This window comes from Lepidochelys kempii, chromosome 8 (genome assembly GCF_965140285.1).
Source record: "Lepidochelys kempii isolate rLepKem1 chromosome 8, rLepKem1.hap1, whole genome shotgun sequence".
Taxonomy (NCBI): domain Eukaryota; kingdom Metazoa; phylum Chordata; order Testudines; family Cheloniidae; genus Lepidochelys; species Lepidochelys kempii.
The window spans coordinates 74,339,633-74,361,420 of record NC_136387.1 but is presented as its reverse complement, the minus strand read 5'-3'; the positions used below and the strand labels follow the sequence as shown (position 1 = coordinate 74,361,420).

General features: G+C 38.6%; 2 protein-coding genes across 13 annotated transcripts in view; one reads left to right on the top strand and one right to left on the bottom strand.

Annotated features, from left to right (window-relative positions):
* The window catches only part of CCDC18 (coiled-coil domain containing 18), a 72,836-nt gene that overhangs the window by 14,644 nt on the left and 36,404 nt on the right, over window positions 1-21,788 (top strand). For 11 of the 12 annotated variants that reach the window (XM_073357037.2, XM_073357028.2, XM_073357027.2 and 8 more), the window contains 13 exons: window positions 1,012-1,108; window positions 2,985-3,106; window positions 3,543-3,852; window positions 9,520-9,623; window positions 9,757-9,917; window positions 10,606-10,826; window positions 12,481-12,591; window positions 13,542-13,673; window positions 14,480-14,614; window positions 15,595-15,672; window positions 17,391-17,507; window positions 19,605-19,772; window positions 20,280-20,422. In XM_073357037.2, coding sequence (XP_073213138.1) covers window positions 1,012-1,108; window positions 2,985-3,106; window positions 3,543-3,852; window positions 9,520-9,623; window positions 9,757-9,917; window positions 10,606-10,826; window positions 12,481-12,591; window positions 13,542-13,673; window positions 14,480-14,614; window positions 15,595-15,672; window positions 17,391-17,507; window positions 19,605-19,772; window positions 20,280-20,422 — 1,899 coding nt within the window. The remainder of the gene's footprint in view (window positions 1-1,011; window positions 1,109-2,984; window positions 3,107-3,542; window positions 3,853-9,519; window positions 9,624-9,756; window positions 9,918-10,605; window positions 10,827-12,480; window positions 12,592-13,541; window positions 13,674-14,479; window positions 14,615-15,594; window positions 15,673-17,390; window positions 17,508-19,604; window positions 19,773-20,279; window positions 20,423-21,788) is intronic. The other variant, XM_073357026.2, reaches the window with a different exon arrangement.
* LOC144930791 (uncharacterized) overlaps window positions 12,310-21,788 on the bottom strand; it is a 61,115-nt gene continuing 51,636 nt past the window's right edge. The window contains exons 8-9 of the mRNA XM_078854088.1: window positions 15,492-15,582; window positions 12,310-13,383 (exon numbers count right to left, since the gene is read on the bottom strand). The gene's annotated coding sequence lies outside the window, so the exon portion shown is untranslated. The remainder of the gene's footprint in view (window positions 13,384-15,491; window positions 15,583-21,788) is intronic.

The window sequence follows — 21,788 nt, the reverse complement described above, 5'->3', positions numbered from 1 at the left end:
TAAAGGTGACCTGCAAGATTAAGATTATTATTATTATTTTTTTTAATTTAAATTTGAACGGTGTCTGTTTTGTTTTTTTGTTTTTTGTTTTTATCCTGGCAATATCCAATGATCCCTGTCCCAGTATCACTCATTAAAACACACCTTTATTTGGCAGCGATAGGTTAGCTAAATAAACTTTTTTTCTTTTTTTTGTAAATACAAAAAAACCCCTGATGATGCAATGCTCAGGTGAAAGTTGAAATACATGTTCAAAGTCTATTTTTGCTACAATAATTTTAACTCATCCTCACTACACTTGTATGGAAGCATAAATGTAAAAATATAGACCCTGAACTTGCAAAGACTTATGCATCTGTTTAACTTTACACACTCAGAGTAGTCCCTGTGAAGTCATTAGGACTACTCAGTGCGTAAAGTTCTTTACATATGTAAATTTTTGCCAGATTGAGATCATAAAGAGTTATCAAAAATACCACTTAAATGTAATGTGACAGTCAGTCTTGCTGTGGGTATAATATCTTTTGAATTTCCAGAGGTTTGGAAGCATCTCTCAGGCTTAACAGTGCAGTAATAGTATTTTCTTTTTTTAAAGACAAAAGAGAGGAAGAAATAAAACGGGTAGGCACTAATCCGTTTATATAATTGCACTTTCACAATCAAAGATGTATTTGGATTTGAATGTAGTGGATGCCATGTGGACCCAGGGCTTGAAGGGGTACAGCAGTGATTTTGCTCTTAAATTCTTAGCCTTATTATTGCTTGGATGTAGCTTATTTAATATATTTGCAGATATGCCTAATTTTTTTTTAAACATGAAGCAGTAATTCATGTGATAAGTTAAAGTCCATTTTATTTAAAAAGTTGTATCTAAAGGAACTGGAAAGTTGAAAGGAAGCTCAGTTACCCTATGCTATTTAATTTATTCTTTGTATTTCAAGTTTGGGTAATTTGGGAGATAGTTATATCAGTATTGTACCAGTATTTAAAAATGACACTTTTTTTTTGTAGAGCTGAACAGCAAAGAAACGAGGCTCTGTTTAATGCTGAAGAGTTGACGAAAGCTTTTAAAAAATACAGAGAGAAAATAACTGAAAAACTTGAAAAGGTAAGACTTGATTATCTGTAGTTTTTGGCCACACAATTTGGATTTAAAATGGAAACTGGAATCCATTTGGTCATATCTAAATGCTAAATGTCAACAGCCTTGGTTCCATTGCATAAGAAATGGGGTAGAAGGAAGCCTACTGTAACTTATTTTACTTAGCCAACATTTCTGAAGTGTGTGAATAAAACATATTTGTAGCCAGCCCCACATTCAAAGGGTTAGCAGAAGAAATTTTTATTTATACTTTTTTAATCACAAAGGCTTAAGTGAATTTGCTGCATCACTGTACCCATGGTAGGGACAAACTATTAGAATAGGTTTTCTGTTCCCTGTGCCATGGCTACAGTGGGAAAGCAACTCTCATAAGCAGCATTAACAGTATATAGGGAGACTTTGGAAAAAACTGTCATTTAGAGTGCTTGATAAGTATTGTTACCCTTTTTGACCCAAGTGACTAGTCAAAGTTTGTGGCCCTGCGGATTGTTCCAGTTGGGTGGAGAAATTGACAATGGTCTGGTGGCTTTGATGTAATCTTGTTTATTTACAAAGAATGTCCAAAGTCCTGTTTCTCTCAACATAGAAGGAACAAAATAAATGAGATGGTTTCTTTGCTCATAGCACCAAACTCTTTCAGACAGCTTGTTCAGGCTGTCTGTGTCTGGAATTCATTCTGCATGTCTCTGTGGTCCTTCAGTTTGACCTGCGTGTCTTTCTTCCTTTCTTCCTTCCTTCCTCACACCCATCCCCTTAGTCAGAGACTATATGGAGCCCTTCGCTCACTACATCCGCTTACTGCGTTGGCTCACGTACCCTCTTTGTCTTAATTGGAGCTCCATAGCTGTCTTTCACAGGTATCTTAAATGAGGGGTGGCTGTCACAACAATTTAGATGAGGTTTAACCCAAACAACAACAGTATCTATCATACAAATATATTATCACACACAACTCACCTTTTCTCCTTTTAGTTATAAAGTAAGCTCTGAACTCTTGCAACCAAGCTTTTTCTTTTTGTTTCAAGAATATGCCTTGAAAATTCTAAGGAGGTCAATGCAAAATTAGGATGAAGGGAAACCTAGGCTTGACTAATCCATCCCATGCCTCCAGCAGGAATACCTACTTATTCATTATAGCTATCAAGAAAACAAATAGCTTCCATAGGTAGATTATATGTCCATAGTGTGTTTTAAATTAAAAAAATAGTGAGTATGGCCATTTTTGCTAGGTAGTCTATTTCTCATGTGGAATCTGCTGGCTGAAAACCCCTTTTATCTGACATGTAAACAAAACTATCTTATTCACGTTCGCTGCATTCTCTTAGCTGTGAGTACTAAATTAGGGTGGCCACGTTTTAGTCCCTCCTGGCTGTCTATAAATCATCCAGAGGAACCCATGCTGGGAGCAAAGTTGAGGAGAAATTGAGCATGAACTGTTTGTCCCTAATTTTACCTTCCATGGCTATTACGGTGTAAGTCTGTAATTTTTTCTCTTGGGTAGGAAAAGGAGTCAAGGAATCACATAAGCCTTCAGCAGTTGCCCCTGAAGGCGAATTTGCCATTGGTTAAGCTTCTTTGGTCATGGAGATTGGCAAGACTGTGCTACATACCTTGACATTACTGCTGACCAAAAGTAGGCCCTAAAATACCAAAGAGATTCTTCCTTTTTTTCCTTGTCAACTAAAGAAAAAGCTTTTTTCTTGCTCTCCCATGCCTCAGAACAGCACTCAGTATGGTTACTTGTCTGTCTACTCTAAAGGAAATGAGATAGTAGCAATCTTTGCAGTATAAAGCAGCTTAATTTGTTTATTCTTTGTCAGAATATTCTTTGACTATTTGTGGCTTAAATCATTGTTTTCATCATTATACAACGTTTTTTAAGGTTCAAGCTGAAGAAGAAACTTTAGAGAAAAAATTAGTTAATTGTGTAAAAGAAAAAGAAAAGTTGCATGAAAAATGTGTTGCCTATAGAAATGAACTTGAAATCACAAAGAAACAATTAAGGTAAAAGTGTTTCTTCTTCTTATTTTTTTTAAATTGATATATCTGTTTTACCATGTTTCTGGATTTCTCTATCTTCAAAATAGTTACAGTGGCTTTGGCATATCTCTCAGCACCCTGACAACATTTCAGCCTTTAACTGGAGGGACCAATCCCAAGAATGAGAGGATAATCTAGTCTCCATGTTGTTTTATTCCTTAGCTTCTCTGCTTTTGGCACTGAGAAAAGACTACTGAGAAGTTAGTCTCTTTTAGACTCCCAGATGAATGAAGATAATTAATCAATTTTTGTGTGGGGTGCCTTTCTGCCAGTATCTGATAGCCGAAGTCCTAGCAAAACTCCAGCCTTCTAGAGTTTTTGTTGAACTAGCCTTTATAGTGTGTGTGTGTGTGTGTGTGTGTGTGTATGTATCTATATCTATTTGTTTTGTTTTTTGTAGCCAATTAAAGGATGAGAACCGTAGTGCAAAAGAAGAGATGAAGAGTCTAGAGGCAAAAAACACTGAAATTGTGTCACAGCTTACACAGTCTGAACAGAAGATCCTGAAGCTTGAGGGTGAACTTAATGACAAAGTAGTAGTACTTAAAGAGAAAAGTGCCCTAGTAAGTGAAAATGCAGAGCTAAAAGCACTTATTGCACAGCAAAATGATCGCCTAAAATTATGTCATCAAGAAATTGAGGATTCAAGAGAAGAACTGAGCACCTTGGAAACTATTATCTCCCAGTTGTCGCTAGGTACATCTAAAGAGGTACAGTAATTGATAAATCATTATAAAATTGTATTGTGCACCTTGTAGAATCCTAATCTGGTACTATCTGGAAATGTTGCTTATCTTCTTAGGGGCTGTCTGTATATTGTTTTTTCTGCTTCCAAAATGCACTGATGAAGATACAGTAATGTTTAATTAAACATTTTACTTTAGCTGAATCAAGAAAGTGTGTGTCTGAACTCTCAAGAATGTAGAAACTGCAGTACTGGAGCAGATATCTGTCTAGTTTTGTACCCTGCCTCCTTCTGTGGCCTGCACTGATTCTTCAGTGGCAGACTTACTCTCCAAAACACAACTAAGTAATACAGTGTGATACTGGGGCTACTGTCTGTTGAACAGCATGAGGTTTACCAGATGGTGAAGGTGTATCCTCTGTAACAGCCTCAACAGGGGGCGTGGAGCAGTGAGAGCAAGGGAGAGACTTGCTGACAAACGGAGCTTGTAGATACATTTTCTGAATGGCAAACTTCTGGTGTCTGTGCCTTGTCATGGCGGGACAGCTTGTGTGCTCTAATGATCCCCAGACTCTGTGTGAGTGTGTGTGTGGGGGGGCGCTTTTTGCTCCTAATAGGTTCAACCATGCTGGATTGGTCTGGGCTAACAACCCTGTCCTATAAAAAACACAATATGTTGGGAAACAGTGATGAAGAATTCGACCATTACTGTGTGTGATGGCCTTCAGGAGTCAATGACCCGTATGACTGCCAGTGATGAAAGCCAAAATGAAGCCACTGGCATGAAGACTGAAGTGCTCAACACCAAGACAAAAACCAAACTTGTTTTTTGGAATGTACAGACAATGTATGGAATAGGAAAGCTAGCTCAGGTCACAGCAGAGATGAGACGCTACAGCTTACACATTTTGGGTGTCAGCAAGAGCAGATGGATGGGATCAGGAAGATTATCAACAGCCTCAGGAGAAACTTTGCTGTATTCTGGATGGGATGATGGACAACACCATGGGAGTGTTGCCATACTTTTGAAGAAGGGAGTGGAGCATTTGAGAAAGGAGTGAAGTCCATCAGCAGCAGACTTATGAGAGCCAGACTGAAAGGGAAACACAATAATGTCACCCTGATTCACTGCTATGTTCTGACAAATGACAGTGATGAAGACGTAAAGGACAAATTCTACCTTACATTACAGACGGAGTTGGGGAGGGTACCATGCCATGATCTAACTATCATCGTGGGAGACCTGAATGCCGAGGTAGGTAAGGACAACACAAACAAGGACAGAGCAATGGGAAGACATGGGTGTGGCACCATGAATGAAAACGGAGAGAGGCTTGTTGTTTTCTGTAATATGAATGACCTAGTCATTGGTGGAACTCATTTCAACATTGTGAAATTCACAAGCTGACATGGTGTTCTTTAAATGGCAGAGATAAGAACCAGATTGACCATATGATAAATGGCAAATGGCGACGCTCACTGACGGATGTGGAAGTGAGAAGGGGTGCAGATGTTGGCAGCAACCACCACCTTGTGACAGCCTCCATGAAGCTAAAACTGAGAAGTGTGGGTCCACCAAACAAGGGACATAGGCTTTATGACATTGAAGGCTTTCTGTGTTTCAGGGGACTTTAGCTTGTCATTCTGTAGTTAAAGAACAGGTTTCAGGCACTTGCAGACTTTGATGAAAAGGAGGGGAATGCAGATGAGGAGATCAACAAGAAGTGGGACAAAGTAACAGCAATTCATAAACAGAGCAGTGAAGCCTGTCTAGGCTACAGGCAGAAGGAAGGTGTGGATTATACCCAGCACATAGAACACTGTAGAAACCAAATGAGCTCTGAAGAAAAAAGGTTTAGACACAAAATCCCAGAAGGTAAAGGACAGATACTGTGAGCAGTATAGCAAGGCACGCCGGGAGGTCAAATGCCTTGTGAGAGCGGACAAACGACATTATATTGATGATCTGGCAACACAAGCAGAGGATGTAGCTGCTTGTGGTGAACAAGGAATGGTCTATAAAATGTATCAGAGGGATAGCAGTGTTAGTCTGTATCCACAAAAACAACAAGGAGTCACGTGGCACCTTAAAGACTAACAGATTTATTTGGGCATAAGCCCATAAGCATAGGCCCTGTCAGTACTGGTTCTCTACTTGTAAGTGGTGACAGGGTCAGGCCGGATGGCTACAGGAGAGTGGTAGAAGGCAGATATATTAGCCCCAGGTTAAATAAGTCCCTTTTCCCTGGGTAAGGTAACAAGGAAGCTTCCAGAACAATCAGGAACTTTCTGGAAACAATTAAGGCAGACAGGCTGACTAGAACACCTGCAGCTAATCAAGAAGCTGCTAGAATCAATTAAGACAGGCAGGCTAATCAGGGCACCTGGGTTTAAAAAGGAGCTCACTTCAGTTTGTGGTATGCGTGCGAGGAGCTGGGAGCAAGAGGTGCAAGAAGCTGAGAGTGAGAAGGTGTATTACTGGAAGACTGAGAAGTACAAGCATTATCAGACATCAGGAGGGAGGTCCTGTAGTGAGAATAAAGAAGGTGTTAGGAGGAGGCCCTGGGGAAGTAGCCCAGGGATTTGTAGCTGTCACGCAGCTGTTACAGGAGCCACTGTAGACAGCTGCAATCCACAAGGCCCTGGGCTGGAACCCAGAGTAGAGGGCGGGCCCAGGTTCCCTCCATCCCCCCCCCCAATTCCCTATTTGATAACGGAGGAGTTGAACTGGACTGTGGGTTCTACCAGGGGAGAAGGTCTCTGGCCTGTTCCCCGATCCGCTAGGTGGATCAGCAGAGACTGCGGAGATTGTTCTTCTTCCTTTCCCCATGCTGGCCAGTGATGAGGTTAACTGAGTGAACGGCAGATTTGAGCCACACAATGGCCAAACTGAGGGCTGCCATGAACCTCTGAAGCGAGAAAATCTGCCAATAAGCGTAGGACCCACCAAGGCAGAGGAGGAACTTTGTCACATAAGGTAACTCCCGTCTCTTCATGTGTCAGTATATTTATGCCTGCATCTGTAATTTTCACTTCATGCATCTGAAGAAGTGGGTTTTTTACCCATGAAAGCTTATGCCCAAATAAATCCGTTAGTTTTTAGGGTGCCACTGAACTCCTCATTGTTTGTTTTTTTCATCTATAAAATGATGCAGCTTATTAGTGGTAAACGGCAGACCCCAACAAACACTGTCATCAGGGACAAATAAGGCCACCTACTACCAGAAAAAGAACTAGAAATGCGCTGGACAGAGCATTTCAAAGAATTGCTGAACAGGGAGTCACCTAAAGAGGAAGCAAACATCCAAGAGGCAGAAGAAGATCTTGATATCAGCACAGACACCCCAACTAAGGAAGAGATCATTCAAGTCATCAAATCCTTAAAAAATGAGGGTGCTCTTGGCAAGGGTAACTTGAATGCAGAATTGTTCAAGGTAAATCCTGAGTTAGCAGCATCTATCCTGGCCCCTCTATTTACATCAGTCTGGAAAAGGGAAAAAGTGCCAGATGAGTGAACCAAAGAAAAGAACTATCAGTGATTGTAATAACTGGCGTGGTATTACATTTTTATCTGTGCCAAGTAAAGGATTGTGTAAGATCATTGTCCAGCATATATCAGAGGCAGTTGATAGCGTTCTCAGAAAAGAGCAAGCTAGTTTCAGAAAGGGCATGGATGCACAGACCAGATCTTGACTCTATGAAACATGATAGAACAGTGCTTAGAATGGCAACTCTACATACATTTCATAGACTTTGAGAAGGCTTTTGATAGCATTCACGGGACCAGCCTATGGCACATTCTGCAGGCATATGGAATCCCTGTCCGTATAATCAACATAATCAAAAGCTTTTATTTCAGCTTTACATGCAGTGTTGATCACAGTGAGCTCAGTTTTGAAGTCAAAATAGGAGTATGTCAGGGATGTGTCATATCTGCAATCCTCTTCAACATTGCCATTGACTGGGTAATGCAGTGTACAAACAGAAGACGCGCCAAGCGGCATTAAATGGATATCCTTCTCATCCCTTGAAGACCTGGACTTCACATATGATCTTGATCTCTGATCACATACCCAACTCTATATACAAGAAAAAACAACTCGACTTAATGCATTCAGCCAGCAAAATGAACTGAAAATCAACTGCAATAAGACAGATATGACCTTTTAATATTGCCTCACCATCACCAGTATGGATCGAGGATAATGTTCTCACCAATTAGAAACATTCACATGCTTGGGCAGTACCATCAGCCAGGACGGTGGAACAAACCAGGATGTCCAGAACAAAATCAATAAAGCCAGGAACACCTTCAGGAGCTTAAATAAAGTCTGGAGAACATCAAAATACAACACCAAAATCAAACTCCCAGGATTTATCAGAGCTGTGTATTTTCAATATTACTTTATAGTGCAGAATGCTGAGGAATGAGACTGTATGACATGTCCAAACTGTCTTCATTCCATACAACCTGCCTCAGAAAAGTCCTCCGTATCTTTTGGCCCAGAACAATCTCAAACCAAGATCTGTTGGCACAGTGCAGCCAAGAGGCTAGGAGGACTATCATTGCTAGGAGGCACTGGAAATGGATTGACCATGGCTTCGGATGGAAACTGATTTCATCACCAGAGTAGCAATAATATGGACACCTGAAGGCAAGTGAAAACTAGGCTTCCTGAAAACAACATGGTGAAGAACTGTGGAAGCTGCACCGAAAAACCTGGGGCACAGCTGGGGAACCATTGAAAGACTTGACAGAAACAGACAGGAGTGGAGGAGCTTTGTCGCTTCCCTAGATGCCAGAGGTGTAATGGGAACATGATGATGAAGAAGAAGAAACTTCATGAATCTCTGGCCTATCAAACTGGGACTTGCACTTGTGAACTTTATCAGGTCTGCAAGAAATTTGGTGGGTAGAGCATAGATGGGAAGGAGTCACAAAGAAACCTAAGATTAGATGCTGTCTGGAGGGTAATTTGATGAGCAGAGAGGGAGGTGGACTGGGTAGCAGAGCCAGAGAGGCAGCACTGGAGAGCAGGAGTACGTGGTGGATGCTGATCTCTCCATCTGCTTTTCATTCCATAAATTTACAGAGTTATGAAGAAAGTTGAATAACACTGTTTCTTTGTAATTTTTGAATCTCCAAAGTGGGCTGTTTCAGAGATGTTGTAATAATGCCAATTTCAAACTGAATGGATTTGGGGGGGGGGGAGAGTTAGTAATTATTTTATCCGAATAATTTTAATAGCAAATTCAGATGTACTCTCAACTGTAATTGTGAAAAATTGGGAGATTACATTCGCTCATTGAAATAAAGCAGAATTAACGTTCCTTTAAGTGAAAAGTTCAAAACAAGCTCAACTTTGGAGTCCATTACTGATACTCTGTAAGTGTGATATTTAATGGCTAAAATTTTCAAATTTGAGTGCCTAAATTTAAATTTAGGCATCTAAGTATATGACCTGAGTTTCAAGGTGCCTGTTGCTCACAGCTCGATTTGATGGGACTTCTGATGCTTACCCCCTCCAAATGTGTTTTTTTTTTTTTTTTTTTTTTTTTTTGGTATCTATGTACCCACTCAGGCCAGGATGTTCAAATCTTTGTGCCTTGCAAAACATTCTGCTTGTACAGTATGTGAATTTAACATAGAAAAAGTTTATCTTTTCATTAGTTCTTTTTTCTTAACTTGCAGTTTACATTGCATCACTCTAAACGTCAAATGGCCAGTTCCTCCGCAAAGGAAGCTATGTATGCCTCTTGTTGTGAATCAGACAAATCCCTGATTGCAGACCTAAGGTACGTTTTAAGGGTCCTGAACCATAACAAGACTTTGCCAGTAGCAATACCTCCTGAATACTATTCTAAAGGGAGAAAAATACTTTCAAAGAATACTTTCTCATAACATTTTATATCTTTTTCTTTGTGCTAGAATCAAACTGGCAATGAAAGAAGCAGAAATTCAGAAGCTTCAGGCAAACCTAACTGTCAGTAAAGTAACTCAACATCTTTCTAATGATTATGAGGGACAAGAAAGTGGCAGATTACATGGCCTAGAAACAGAACCTGTAAAATTGATTGGAAATCAAACAGGTGAGCATGGTGAAAAATAGTGCACTTAAAAGCTATAAAATACCTTCTGACATAGTTAGTTAGTTAAAAATGACTGCAGAATGCAAGTTAACATTTTTTGTGGGTTTTAATTTTGCTATTTTAATATTTTCTGTAACAAGATAACAGATGCCCTTATGGAGAGCAAGGTTTAGCTACCTTGGTGTTTGTTATAGTCTTGAGGCTCAATGTGCATTTTAACTTTATTTATTTATTTATTTTGGCTAATGGGCTCTCCCTTGCTTGCCCTGGCCCCAGACTCAAAATATATTACAAATGGAAAACGTAGGTTTCTCCCTTTTTTCTGTTACGATGGGGTCTCCAGTTATTCATTTTTTCTTTTGTTCTTTTTCTACCATCATTAGGGCTCTTCAGCTCTAGAAAAGTAGGGTTCTGATTGCCCTCAGTGCTGTGCTATAAAATGACTTCAGGTGTACATTCAGAGCAGTGCATTTTGCTCCCAAAGCCTAAATGTAACCTCCACAACAAGCACTGACTTCTGAGGGCAAAATTTTCTGAGGTAACTCTTGAGCCCTGGAGATCATGTGGTAGTTTAACATGGTACTGTCAAACTAGTCCTTGTCTTCATCAGGCATGTCTTTTTTTTTTTTATAACTTGATTATCTCTAATTTTAATTGTCATCTATAAATAAAACTTTTTTAAAAAAAGAAGAGAGAAAATGTCAACAATTGGAACTCATCAGTAAACAGTTTGAAAAAGAGCGTCGAAGATTCACAAGAGAGATAGAAGAATTACGTGCTAAGCTGTCAAAAGCAGAAGAGGAGAATTCTTCTTTAAAGACCAGCATGGCCCAAAGAGCCGGTCAGTTTCAAATTATACAGGAAGAACTACTGGAGAAGGCTGCAAAAACTACTAACTTGCAGCGAGAAGTAAGTTGTTAGGAGGGCTGAAAAGTGTATAACCTTTGATCACTGAATTAAATGTAATAGTGGACATAGATTTTCCCCTTTTTTGAAAATTTTCATTGCCATGTTTGTTTTCTGATGCAAGACTATTTAGAGAGAATATGAATTAGTAAATTTATTGGGGGTGCAGGAAAATCTGAAGATAAAACTCAGATCTTTGTATGTTAATAACATCAGAAATCCCAGGTTATAAAGCTGCAGTTTAAATTGTTGCTATTTAGATTGTCAGTGTGTGCCCTCTTGTGGTAGACACATGTGAGAGAGAGAGAAACCTACTAGTGGATACCCAAATGCTGAGTATGTATTTAATGAGAAATATGTCATATATTTGCCAGAGACCAGAACTATTACTGGATAATCACAAGAGAAATTAAGGCAATGAAAGCTGTTACTCACCAATGGCATTAAACTGCATTAGCATTCAGATTCTTAACATGTATATACAGTTTCAGCATAATTTGTTTTATAATGGCTGTTTTACTGACCCTGTCAAGGTTCCTTCCCCATTCTGAACTCTAGGGTACAGATGTGGGGACCTGCATGAAAAACCCCCTAAGCTTATTTTTACCAGCTTAGGATAAAACTTCCCCAAGGTACAAACTATTTCACCTGTTGCCCTTGGACTTTATTGCTGCCACCACCGAGCGTCTAACAAATATATAATAGGGGAAGAGCCCGCTTGGAAATGTCTTTCCCCCCCAAAATCCTCCCAAACCCTACACCCCCTTTCCTGAGGAAGGCTTGATAAAAATCCTCACCAAGAACACAAACCCAAACCCTTGGATCTTAAGAACAATGAAAAAACAATCAGGTTCTTAAAAGAAGAATTTTAACTGAAGAAAAAGTAAAAGAATCACCTCTGTAAAATCAGGATGTTAAATACCTTACAGGGTAATCAGATTCAAAATCTTAAGTTACAAAAAGACACAAAAACAGGAATATACATTCCATTCAGCACAGCTTATTTTATCAGCCATTTATACAAAACAGAATCTAATGCATATCTAGCTAGATTACTTTTACTAAATTCTAAGACTCCATTCCTTTTCTGTTCCTGGCAAAACACACAGACAGAGAGCCTTTGTTTCTCCCTCCCTCCAGCTTTGAAAGTATCTTGTCTCCTCATTGGTCATTTTGGTCAGGTGCCAGCAAGGTTATCCTAGCTTCTTAAGCCTTTACAGGTGAAAGGGTTTTTTCTCTGGCCAGAATGGATTTTTAAAGGTGTTTACCCTTCCCTTCATATTTATGACAGACCCCAAATATTATAGCTTTCGAAGATTTGACTCACTGTTGTGTCATTGTAATTTATGGTAAATTGCACACATTGAAGATAAATTGCCTTACAATTTCTTTTCTTTGTAACTAATAAAAAGTAATAGTTAATAACAAGTCAGTTTTCAAGAAAGCATTCACAAATAACTGAACAAACCTTAAATCAGTTGTCCTACATAATCTTTACCTACCATACTGCTCTTAGCAGGCTGTACTTACAGTACATAGGCACCATTATATCAACATCACAGTTAGAAAAATATATACATGTATAAGTCTTTATAATCTTACATTTAGGAAAGAAAAATAGATCTCTTTTAATGGTTTATATTCTGTTTATTTTCAGATAACAAAGAAGTCCTCTCAGCTTTCAGTACTTGAAAAACAGTTGGAAGAAAAGACAGTTGCTTATTCTGCTGCTGCTGCAAGATGTACTGAGCTGGATCAGGAGCTCATAGTAAGAAATTTTCATTGAGAAGTCATAATTGTGTAAAATCACCCACATTTGGTGTGTTACTATATATTTTTAGTTATTGTGCTGGCATTATACATGTACAAACCAGATAGAGTGCAAGATCTCTTAGTACATATCACACAATTTTAATAACGCAAATAATCTTGCTTTAAATAGACTATCCTGGCATTTTTTACCCTTAAACACCCATGAAAATTCTTAAATGGATATAAATAGTTTTCTTTATATTACATGTGGAATGAAATCCTGAACCCATTGAAGTCCATGATGGTTTTGCCAATTACTTCAGTAGGGCCAGGATTTTACTCATATGTTTTTTTTAAATCCAAGAAGCAGTTTTTTAATTGTCTTTTTTTCTACAGTTTTTTGCAGTATAGGAAAATATTTGTCAGTTAGAAATATTTAATGATTCAAAATCCAAATCTTTCCTGCATTGTTAAATTGAAAAGGAATTACAGTACAAAGTATTAAAATATTTTAGTTTTTATACTCTCTCTTAAGATTGCTCTCTTAACTTCCTTCATATTTAATATTCCCTGCAGTAAAATTACTTTATTTTCCTTTCATGGCCTCATGATATTTCCTGTAAGAGTAGGGGTTTGCCTTGGTGTCCTTGGCCAACATTTTCCTTCACTCACTACTGTGTGCCGTCATCTGTGCCAGCTGTCCATCTGGCAGCTGCCCTCCATGTCTGAGATGGATGCATTTCAGTGGTGCTTCATGTATACACTATACTTTTGTACACTGCTTTGAGATTTTATAGGGTGAAAGATGCTGTATAAATATAAAACATTAATATTAATTTTCAGTTTTATCTGTTGTTCTTATGAGTCTGAGGCTTTCAAACTTCCTTACTGCTTACACAAAAAACTCATTACCTGATATCAAAAGATCTATATATTCCTATTAAGGATTTTAAAAAATATTTCCAGGAAAAGAATGGCCAGATTCGCAACTTGGAAACAAATATCAATGAAGAACATGAGCAAGTAACTATAGCCTTTGAAAAAGCAAAGTTAATTCATCTTGAACAGCACAAAGAGATGGAGAAACAGATTGAAATAGTAAGATTGTGCACTAATGTGTGTGTCTTATATATCTCTAATGTTTTCTATGTAAATTTAATTTCCATATCTTCATTCCTCAGTAATTCTGGGGTTAAAAAGTTCATGGTATCTCCTCTATTTAGCATTCAGCATTATAAAGACTGTCCACCGGAGACTTGTGACTCTCTTCTTTGCCATATAGAAGTGAAAGTAAGACACCTTTATAACACCATCACCCCATTTCCCTGGACCCCAGGAAGACCTCTCTCCAGGGTCCTTAAGGTGGGGAGAAGGTGGAGACTGACTTGAGCATCTCTCCTCTAGCCATGAGGAGAATCCCTGGCAAAAATAATAGAGCCCCAGGCAGTATTTTCTTTTCCACTGAGACTCTCCCCATCATGGGTCCTGGGGGTCAGGGTGATCTTTGATAACGTTCCTCCAGTTTTTTTAGAAACATTTAATAACTTTCAGATGACATTTTTTGAAACTGAAACCCTTACTGCTTGCAGTCATGGAAGATTTCATGTCATATTTTGCAAAAGTAGAGTTGTATGTCTTGTTGACCTGACCAATTTCAGCATGCAAAGTAACTATATTCTGCCTATGTTCTCCTGTTGCTTTAATCAGTAATGTAATTTTTATACCTGTTCCTAGGTTGTACACTGTTTCTGATGGCATCCGTATGATCATTTTTGTGTTCACTCTAGGGGAGACTGCATTTTGGTGGTAAATGGACCCATAGGTGCAGATGTTTTTAAATCTCAAGAGGCTTGTATAAGAAACTACATGAAAACAATAAATAATGGGTTTTTTTTTGTGTATAGCTTCAGACTAAGCTGGCCATGAAACACCAGCAAATTAATGAGCTAGAGAAGACCATGTTTGTTTTACAAGAAGATATTGTATGTAAACAGCGTCACCTTGAATCATTGGATCGGCTGCTGATAGAAAGCAAAGAGGTAATATTGAGTATTTATTCTCTCTAAAAGCAGACTAAATGTTGATTGACTAATTTTTAGAGATGAAGGGCCAGGTTCTATCTTACTCTTTTAATTTTGCTGGGTACAGGAAAGGTGGGGTTAGACAAAGGTGATTTTTTGTTTTAATTTGAAGCCATCTTTGCCTGCTCCCTAATTCTGGCCTCTGTACCTGCTGCAACCTAGACCAGTCCCAGAGCTCCTCTAAATTGCTCTGACTTCAATGACCCTCCATGGCTCGTTATTCCAGCATAGAATAGCACTCAGAAACATCCTGGGTTGCATCTCAATATGCCACTTCCACTAGGGACAGGGAAGGAGGCCAGCATAGAGCCTTACATCAGCTGTGTGTCAGGTGAAGAACTAGCCTATAATTAAGACCCTATGTACCTTGTGATATTGCGGATTCTACAATATTAGGCTTCCACTGCACTTTTGACAGTGGGAGCCCTGGCCACCCCAGAGCTGAGAGCAGGAGCCCTTGCTGTCAGCCCAAGGTGGCCGCTGTCAGCCCCAGACCCCTGCTCTCAGACCTAGGTGGCCAACAGCGGGAGTGCCCACTCTCAGCCAACTGGAAAATTGCAGAAAAGTAATAATGGGCTTTATTACTGCAAATAATAAATAATAATGGGCTTGTCTGCAACTCGGCTGCAATTTTTTTTTTTGACAATCATCCTGCAATTCAAGTAGGGCCTTACCTATACTAAGAATATTCTGCAGGAGCAGCCTACTCTTTATACCCCCTTTCTGCCACTGGAGAAGTGTAAAGGGACCACAACATGACAGAATCAGGGCCAAATTCACTTAGAAGTAAAGTGCATGCTAATACAATATAAAGATAAACATTTTTGTCACTAACCAAATCTTTTTTCCGTTTTCCAGTATGCTGGTTTCCAGTAGTATAACTTTTATATATGCAGTTATATTACATCTTGTCTCTCTTGGTAAATCTATGCAAACAGGAAATGGAAAAGCAAAATATCAAGGAAGAAGAAGCTTTGAAAATGTTGCAAAGCCAGTTAACAGAAGAAACAATCAAAGTAAGTATGATTTTTGTTGTTTTTGATTTAATACCTTTTTTCTTTTTTGAATTGCAATATTTATGTAGCTCTTTTCCATTCCCTCTGGATGAGACACCTCCAAGTTACTTATAGAGCTCATGTAAATATTCCAAAAGGTGTCATTACCTTCCAGTCCTTCTCTCATCCTTCATTTAAGAAAGAATGAACGAAAGAGAAAAATTATAGTGAAACCTGCTTTAAGTGACTGCTGTATGTACCAACAAAGATCATTTGCCTTGCTAAGCTGCTCTCGTAGTACAAGTAGAGCAGAATTGGAATCACAACATTTGGAGATAGTTTGGGGAGTCTGTAAAGACAAAAGAGTGATGAATAAGTGTCCCGTCACTCCCCTCCCCCAGGTTTCACTAAAGATGCAGTATTTATTTTAGGCTCAATAGTAACTGTAAAAGTAAACTGACTTCTTCAACCTCTTTAGCGTGTCTACTCCTCCTATTGGTGTCCATCTGGCAAGCCTCTTCAATGCAGTACTGGCAACAGTAGTTTTACCAAGCAATACCATCTTGTGCTATGATACCATCTGAATTCATAACCTAATATTGGTTGGGATGAGAAGCCAACCAATATCATCCAGGAGCTGTAAGGAGTGGTGTTGGTGATTCAGTAGGTGGCTTGCTTCCATCTGAGTTTGTACTGAACCAGTGATCTGTTATAGGGTACTGCTACCAGTGATGTTTGTCAGGTGAAATATAAAATGAAAGTCCCTGACTACTTCTAATCAGAGAAAACTTGAATTTTTTTTTTTAAGGGAGGGGAAAAAATAGTATGTGTGTGTTAACCTTATGGTCTAGTAAAATTCTAGTGTGGAAAACTGCAGACTGCCTATCTAAATTTTCCATGTCTGTTGCAATTTGATATAGAAATCGTCGCTTCCTACCCACAGCTGTTTAATGTTCCAATTGCTGCATTTCACCCGAGAGATAGTTGCGCTTCAGTTGGGGGAGAGGTCCCTAGTTATTGTTGTATATAAATTGTATATCTGTCTAAGTTTGTGATTTCAGGGTGGAAGTCCAAATTAGTAGTAGTATAAATGTAAGATACATTTTGTTAAATTGTTGTTGTCATCGTCATGCTATGCTGTTTTATGTTTACCTTGTCCTTTCCCTCCTGATGAAACTCAGGAACTGCAGTCTCAATGAAGAAAATAAGTGGATCTGCTATTTTGTAATAGCACAATAAAATGTTTTGGTTTTAGATATTAATCTACTTTTTTGAATGTTGATTTGTCATAATTTACTCAGAATGTATCATTCTCAACCTTATGAAGGTAATCCCATACATAAAGCTGGCATTTTATAGCCTTTTTATCACTTTCTCTGTAAATGATGCACAAGTGGATAGCTGACTCAGAATTGTGAATATATCTATCTATCTATAGAGTCCTTTAAGCTGTAACTGTTGACAGGTATTGTAATGTCTTTGCATAATTGATGATTTTGCATGATTTAAACAAAAACATACATTTCATAAGGTTTTATATGAATATTTTTCATTATTTAAATGTTAGTAAATTTCAGAGAAATTTGTTTTTTTTGTTTTTTGTTTTATATCCATCTTTGTAGTTATATCACTCAAAATGGCTGAATTAACAAACCGGTTTTAATGAATTATTTTAGACTTTGATCAATTCTGAACAACTAGTCATTGCTTATTTTAAATGGTCTCTTGCACCTAACTAGGTCAGACAACTGGAGTCAGCGCTAGGCATTTGTAAGGAAGAACTTAGATTGTATCTGAGTCAAGTAGAAGAAAATAAGGAGTCATTTGAAAAGCAGTTAAAGAAGAAGTCTGAAGAGGTAAACTTGAATTTGTTTTGTCAATTTAGTTTTTCTCTGTTACAGAGAAATATGAAATATTATTATGAAATATTAGAATTTGTGTCTAAAAGAAGGATATAGTAGGCAAGGAGAGAGGTGAACAAAATTTTAGCAGTAGGGATTGTGAAAAGGGGGCAAATTTTTGTGACCAAGAGGGAGAAGCAAATGAGAGTGGGTGTGGTAGGTGAAAAGTAGTAGTATCCAATATAAGGGAGTTGTTAATAGAGCCAGAGAAGCAGGATCAGGAGGAAAGATACATTCAGTTATGGAATGACTGAGATTGAGAGGGTTATAGTAGTTGTGTGAATGTTTATCTAATCAAAAAGAAGTTTAGTAAGGTGACTTGATTATAGTATAGGAGTACCTTCATTTGGGGGGCGAGGGGGGACAGGTACTAAATGGCCCTTGAATTTTGTGGTGAAAAGCATAACAAGAACCAGTCGTTGGAAATTAAAGCCAGACATATTCAAATTAGAAATAAAGCATAAAATATTACCAGTGAGTGATTAATTATTTGATCAAACTGCCAAGAGAAGTGATGGATTTCCCCATCTCTTGGATGCCTTTCTGGAAGATACGCTTTAGCTAAAAACAAGTTATTTGGCTGAGTACAAGAATAACTGGATGACATCTTATGACTTGTGATACACAGGATGTCAGACCAGATGATCTACTCATCCCTTCTGCCCTTAAAATCTATAACTGGTATTTAGAGATGGGGAGACTGGATAGTCGGGCAAGGTTAAAGGTAAAGATTGGTAATCATGGCCAAGATATTCATAAGTGACTGATGATAATGGGTGCCTCCATTTTTGGGTGTGCAACTTGAGATGCTTTAAAGAGGCATGACTTTTCAGAAAATGTTGAGCATCTACCTCCTGAAAATTAGGTTCCTTCAATGTGTCTCAAGTTAGGTACCGAAAGTCACTAATCGTTGAAAATCTTGGCTCATTTGCGTATTGGTAGTAATTGGAGGAGAGGGGAACAGATGGAGGTTACAAAAATAGAGGAGAGGAGAGGAACCAGGACAGAATGTGGAGGGGAGAATGAACCGCTGAAGGAGTAGGATAGAAAGAGAACCAGGAACCACCACAAAATTGCAAAGCCAAGAGAGGATAGGAAGCTGAGGAAGAGTGATCGACTGTTAATTTTACATTACCTCTTTTTATATAGGAAAGATAACCTATAGATAAGACTTTGTGTAAATCACTTTTTTTTTTAATTTAACAGCAGTGTCACGGATAAATGTTTTGAATTTCATGGGATGTGTACAGCTGCCAAGCCTCCTCCTATCCCTGAAAATTGCTGCATTTTTTTTCCCAGCAGCAAAGAGGAAGAAGTGGCAATCTCAGCTTCCACTTCCCTGCTAAGGCTGCAGCTGCTTGTGGAGGGTTGCCAGGCTGGGAGGCAGTGGGGCCTATCGTTCCGAGTAGGAGGGGGGCAAGCCAGAGGGTATTGGGGGGTGTCTCATCAGATGGCGCCAGACATCTGGCCCAGTGTGGCCCAGGACAGGGATTTTAAACCTAGCTCACGCTGCACTCAGCTCTCACCCAGACTGCTGCTGCTGCTGCTTCGTGACTAGCAGGTGGGGAGAAAGGGGCAGGACGGACAAAGTGCAGTTATTAGGAGTCTTGGATTCCCTTTCCCCGCACCCTCCCCAGCCCAATAGTCCCCAGCAGGTCCAGGGGAAACACTATAGGGCTGGCTGGTGAGGAGCTGAGAGCAGGATCCAGTGCTTGGCACGCAAGCAGGTGTGTGAGAGGGCCATGTCCTGGTGGAGGGATTGGAGTGCAGGGATCAGGGTGTGAAGGATCTGATCTGTTCCCCCACCCTGATCCCACACATCTGCCCATGCTCCAAGCAACAGATACCAGTCTCAGCTCCTTGCCGGCCAGTGCTAGTGTCTCCCTGTTATTCCTCATAGTAGAGTTGAGAGCCTTCTTTTGTATGTTTGTTTTTGCATTATGGGTCTGATCATCCTCTCCTGAAGAACAATAGGATGACCGACTTAAATGGAAGCAAGATAAGGCATAAATATCTTTGTTTCATTCTAAAGAAAATTAATGTATTTTTCAGGTGCACCGGTTACAAAAAGAAATAAAACTAAGAAATCATAATCTTCAGGACACCACTGAACAAAATGTCCTCCTACAGCAAACTCTGCAGCAGCAGCAGCAAATGTTACAGCAGGAGACCATTAGAAATGGAGAGCTAGAGGATAGCCAAATTAAGCTTGAAAAACAGGTAAAGTACATTCATAATGAGAAGAATTAAATAGGTAAGCATAAATATTTAAATGTATTTATATGGCATTGCAATATCTGTCTATTTGATAGCTTACTTTGTTTATAATCTTTTAATTATCGGATGTAATTGACATTATTATAGTAGCCTGAGTGAATAAGAGGTTCTGAGTGTCTGAGATGCCACTTAATTTCAGGTGGAGTTGTGGATGCTCAGTACTTTGAAAATCAGGCTGCAGGTGTATAATTAAAAACCAATACATCATAATAAGAAATTTTGGGTCTAGTTACTTTTGTAGCACTTATTAAACTGATAAGAAATAATTTATTCTCTAAAAGTATCTTTGCAGATTTGTATTTGATTTTAATGTGCAATTTTAGGATCTAACCAAAGAAATGAAATATTTTTAACCCTTCATATGTGATTTTTTTCAAGAGGGATATTTTTATTCATATATATTTTAACAGTATAGATATTAAATACCCTATTAAATACAACTTTAAATAGGTATCAAAACTGGAGCAAGAGCTTCAAAAACAGAAAGAAAACTCAGAAGAAGAGCTGAGAAAGGCAGAAGGGAAGCTCCTTATAGCCTCTCAGGAAGTAGATTTAAAAAGACAGAAGGTGGTTGAACTTACTAGCACAATTGGGTATGTGTAGAACATTTAAAAAAATTTTTTTTCCCCATTTTGGTGTATTCTGAAGATCCAATATTGTAAAACTACTAAAAAATTGTATTACAAAATGTGATGCTTTTCTTGAAATGAGTATGTTTGTTTTACAGGTATATGTAGCTTTAGAATACTTTGGTCCTGATTCTGCAAGGTACTTGAGTATGTGCCTATTTGTAAACGTGTTAATAATCCCATATACCTTATTGAATTCAGGCCTTTATTTCTAGCTTAAGGACACTTCTATTTTTTGTTAATTTACAAACAGATATCCAGGCTTAGTCCTTCTATATGCCTCTATTCAGGAAAGCATCCTTATTCAGGAAGAGTGCATAAACACACTAATTTCAGTTTCATGTCTAAAGTTAAGCATGTTCCTAAGTGCTTTCATGAAGTTGGGACTTGAGTTGGTTTAAAAAATAAATGGTGGATGGTTTTGCTCTGGGGGTTGACCACTCTCCATGCCGAAAATACTCTTGTCAACATCAGAGAAGCAGAAAAGCCTTCTAAATAATTTAAGGATTTTTAATCTATTTCTTTCCATTTGTACAGCTTAAAAAGTGCTCTATCCAAAAAAATAGTTTACAAAAATTAATATCCATGTCCCTTAAAATGTGGCGTTTTTCTGAATAATGTCTGTGAAAAGGCATCAGTAGGTTCCCCACTTACTGTTTTTTTTTTATTCCATACCAATGTGCTCAATTTACAAATACAAGTAAAAGGATGAAATAATAAAATGAACTCGTTCATTTTCTTTGGGGAAAACTATACAGAACTGTTACCTGAACTAAATAATAATAAAATTATTTATTTATTATAATAATTAATAATTAAAATAATACAGTATGTTAAATTGATTTGCTTAACATAGTACTGTTGAAATGGTATCCAACTCGTAGAGAGTTGATTAGATGCAGCCTTTGTATAAATTTCTCTGCTTGTGTTCATTGCATACACAAAGCATTGATTCAGGTATGAAGATAGCAATCTGTCCAGGATAACTGGCCCTTTCTAGGGAAGATGGGCTCAGCTTCACCTCTGGGTAATCAGCTACCTTCCAACTGAGGCTTTGGGGTAACGAGTCAGGTGATAGTCTGAAGAGCATCTGCGCCTTATAAAGGCAGCCAGAGCTCAGTTGAGCTGGTGAACTGCAGGTTGGCTCCTGTAGGAGGAGCAGGGGAAAGAGCCCAGCTATTAGGTGACTCCTAGGCTTATGGCCTAGTGAGTGAGAACTGCAGGGAGCAAGAAGACTCCTGCAGGAGTCTCTGGGGTAGAGCAAGGACCTGGAGGGGCACAAAGAGGTGAGGGAAAGTGTTGTCTTTATTATTCCAATTGTGATTTGTTC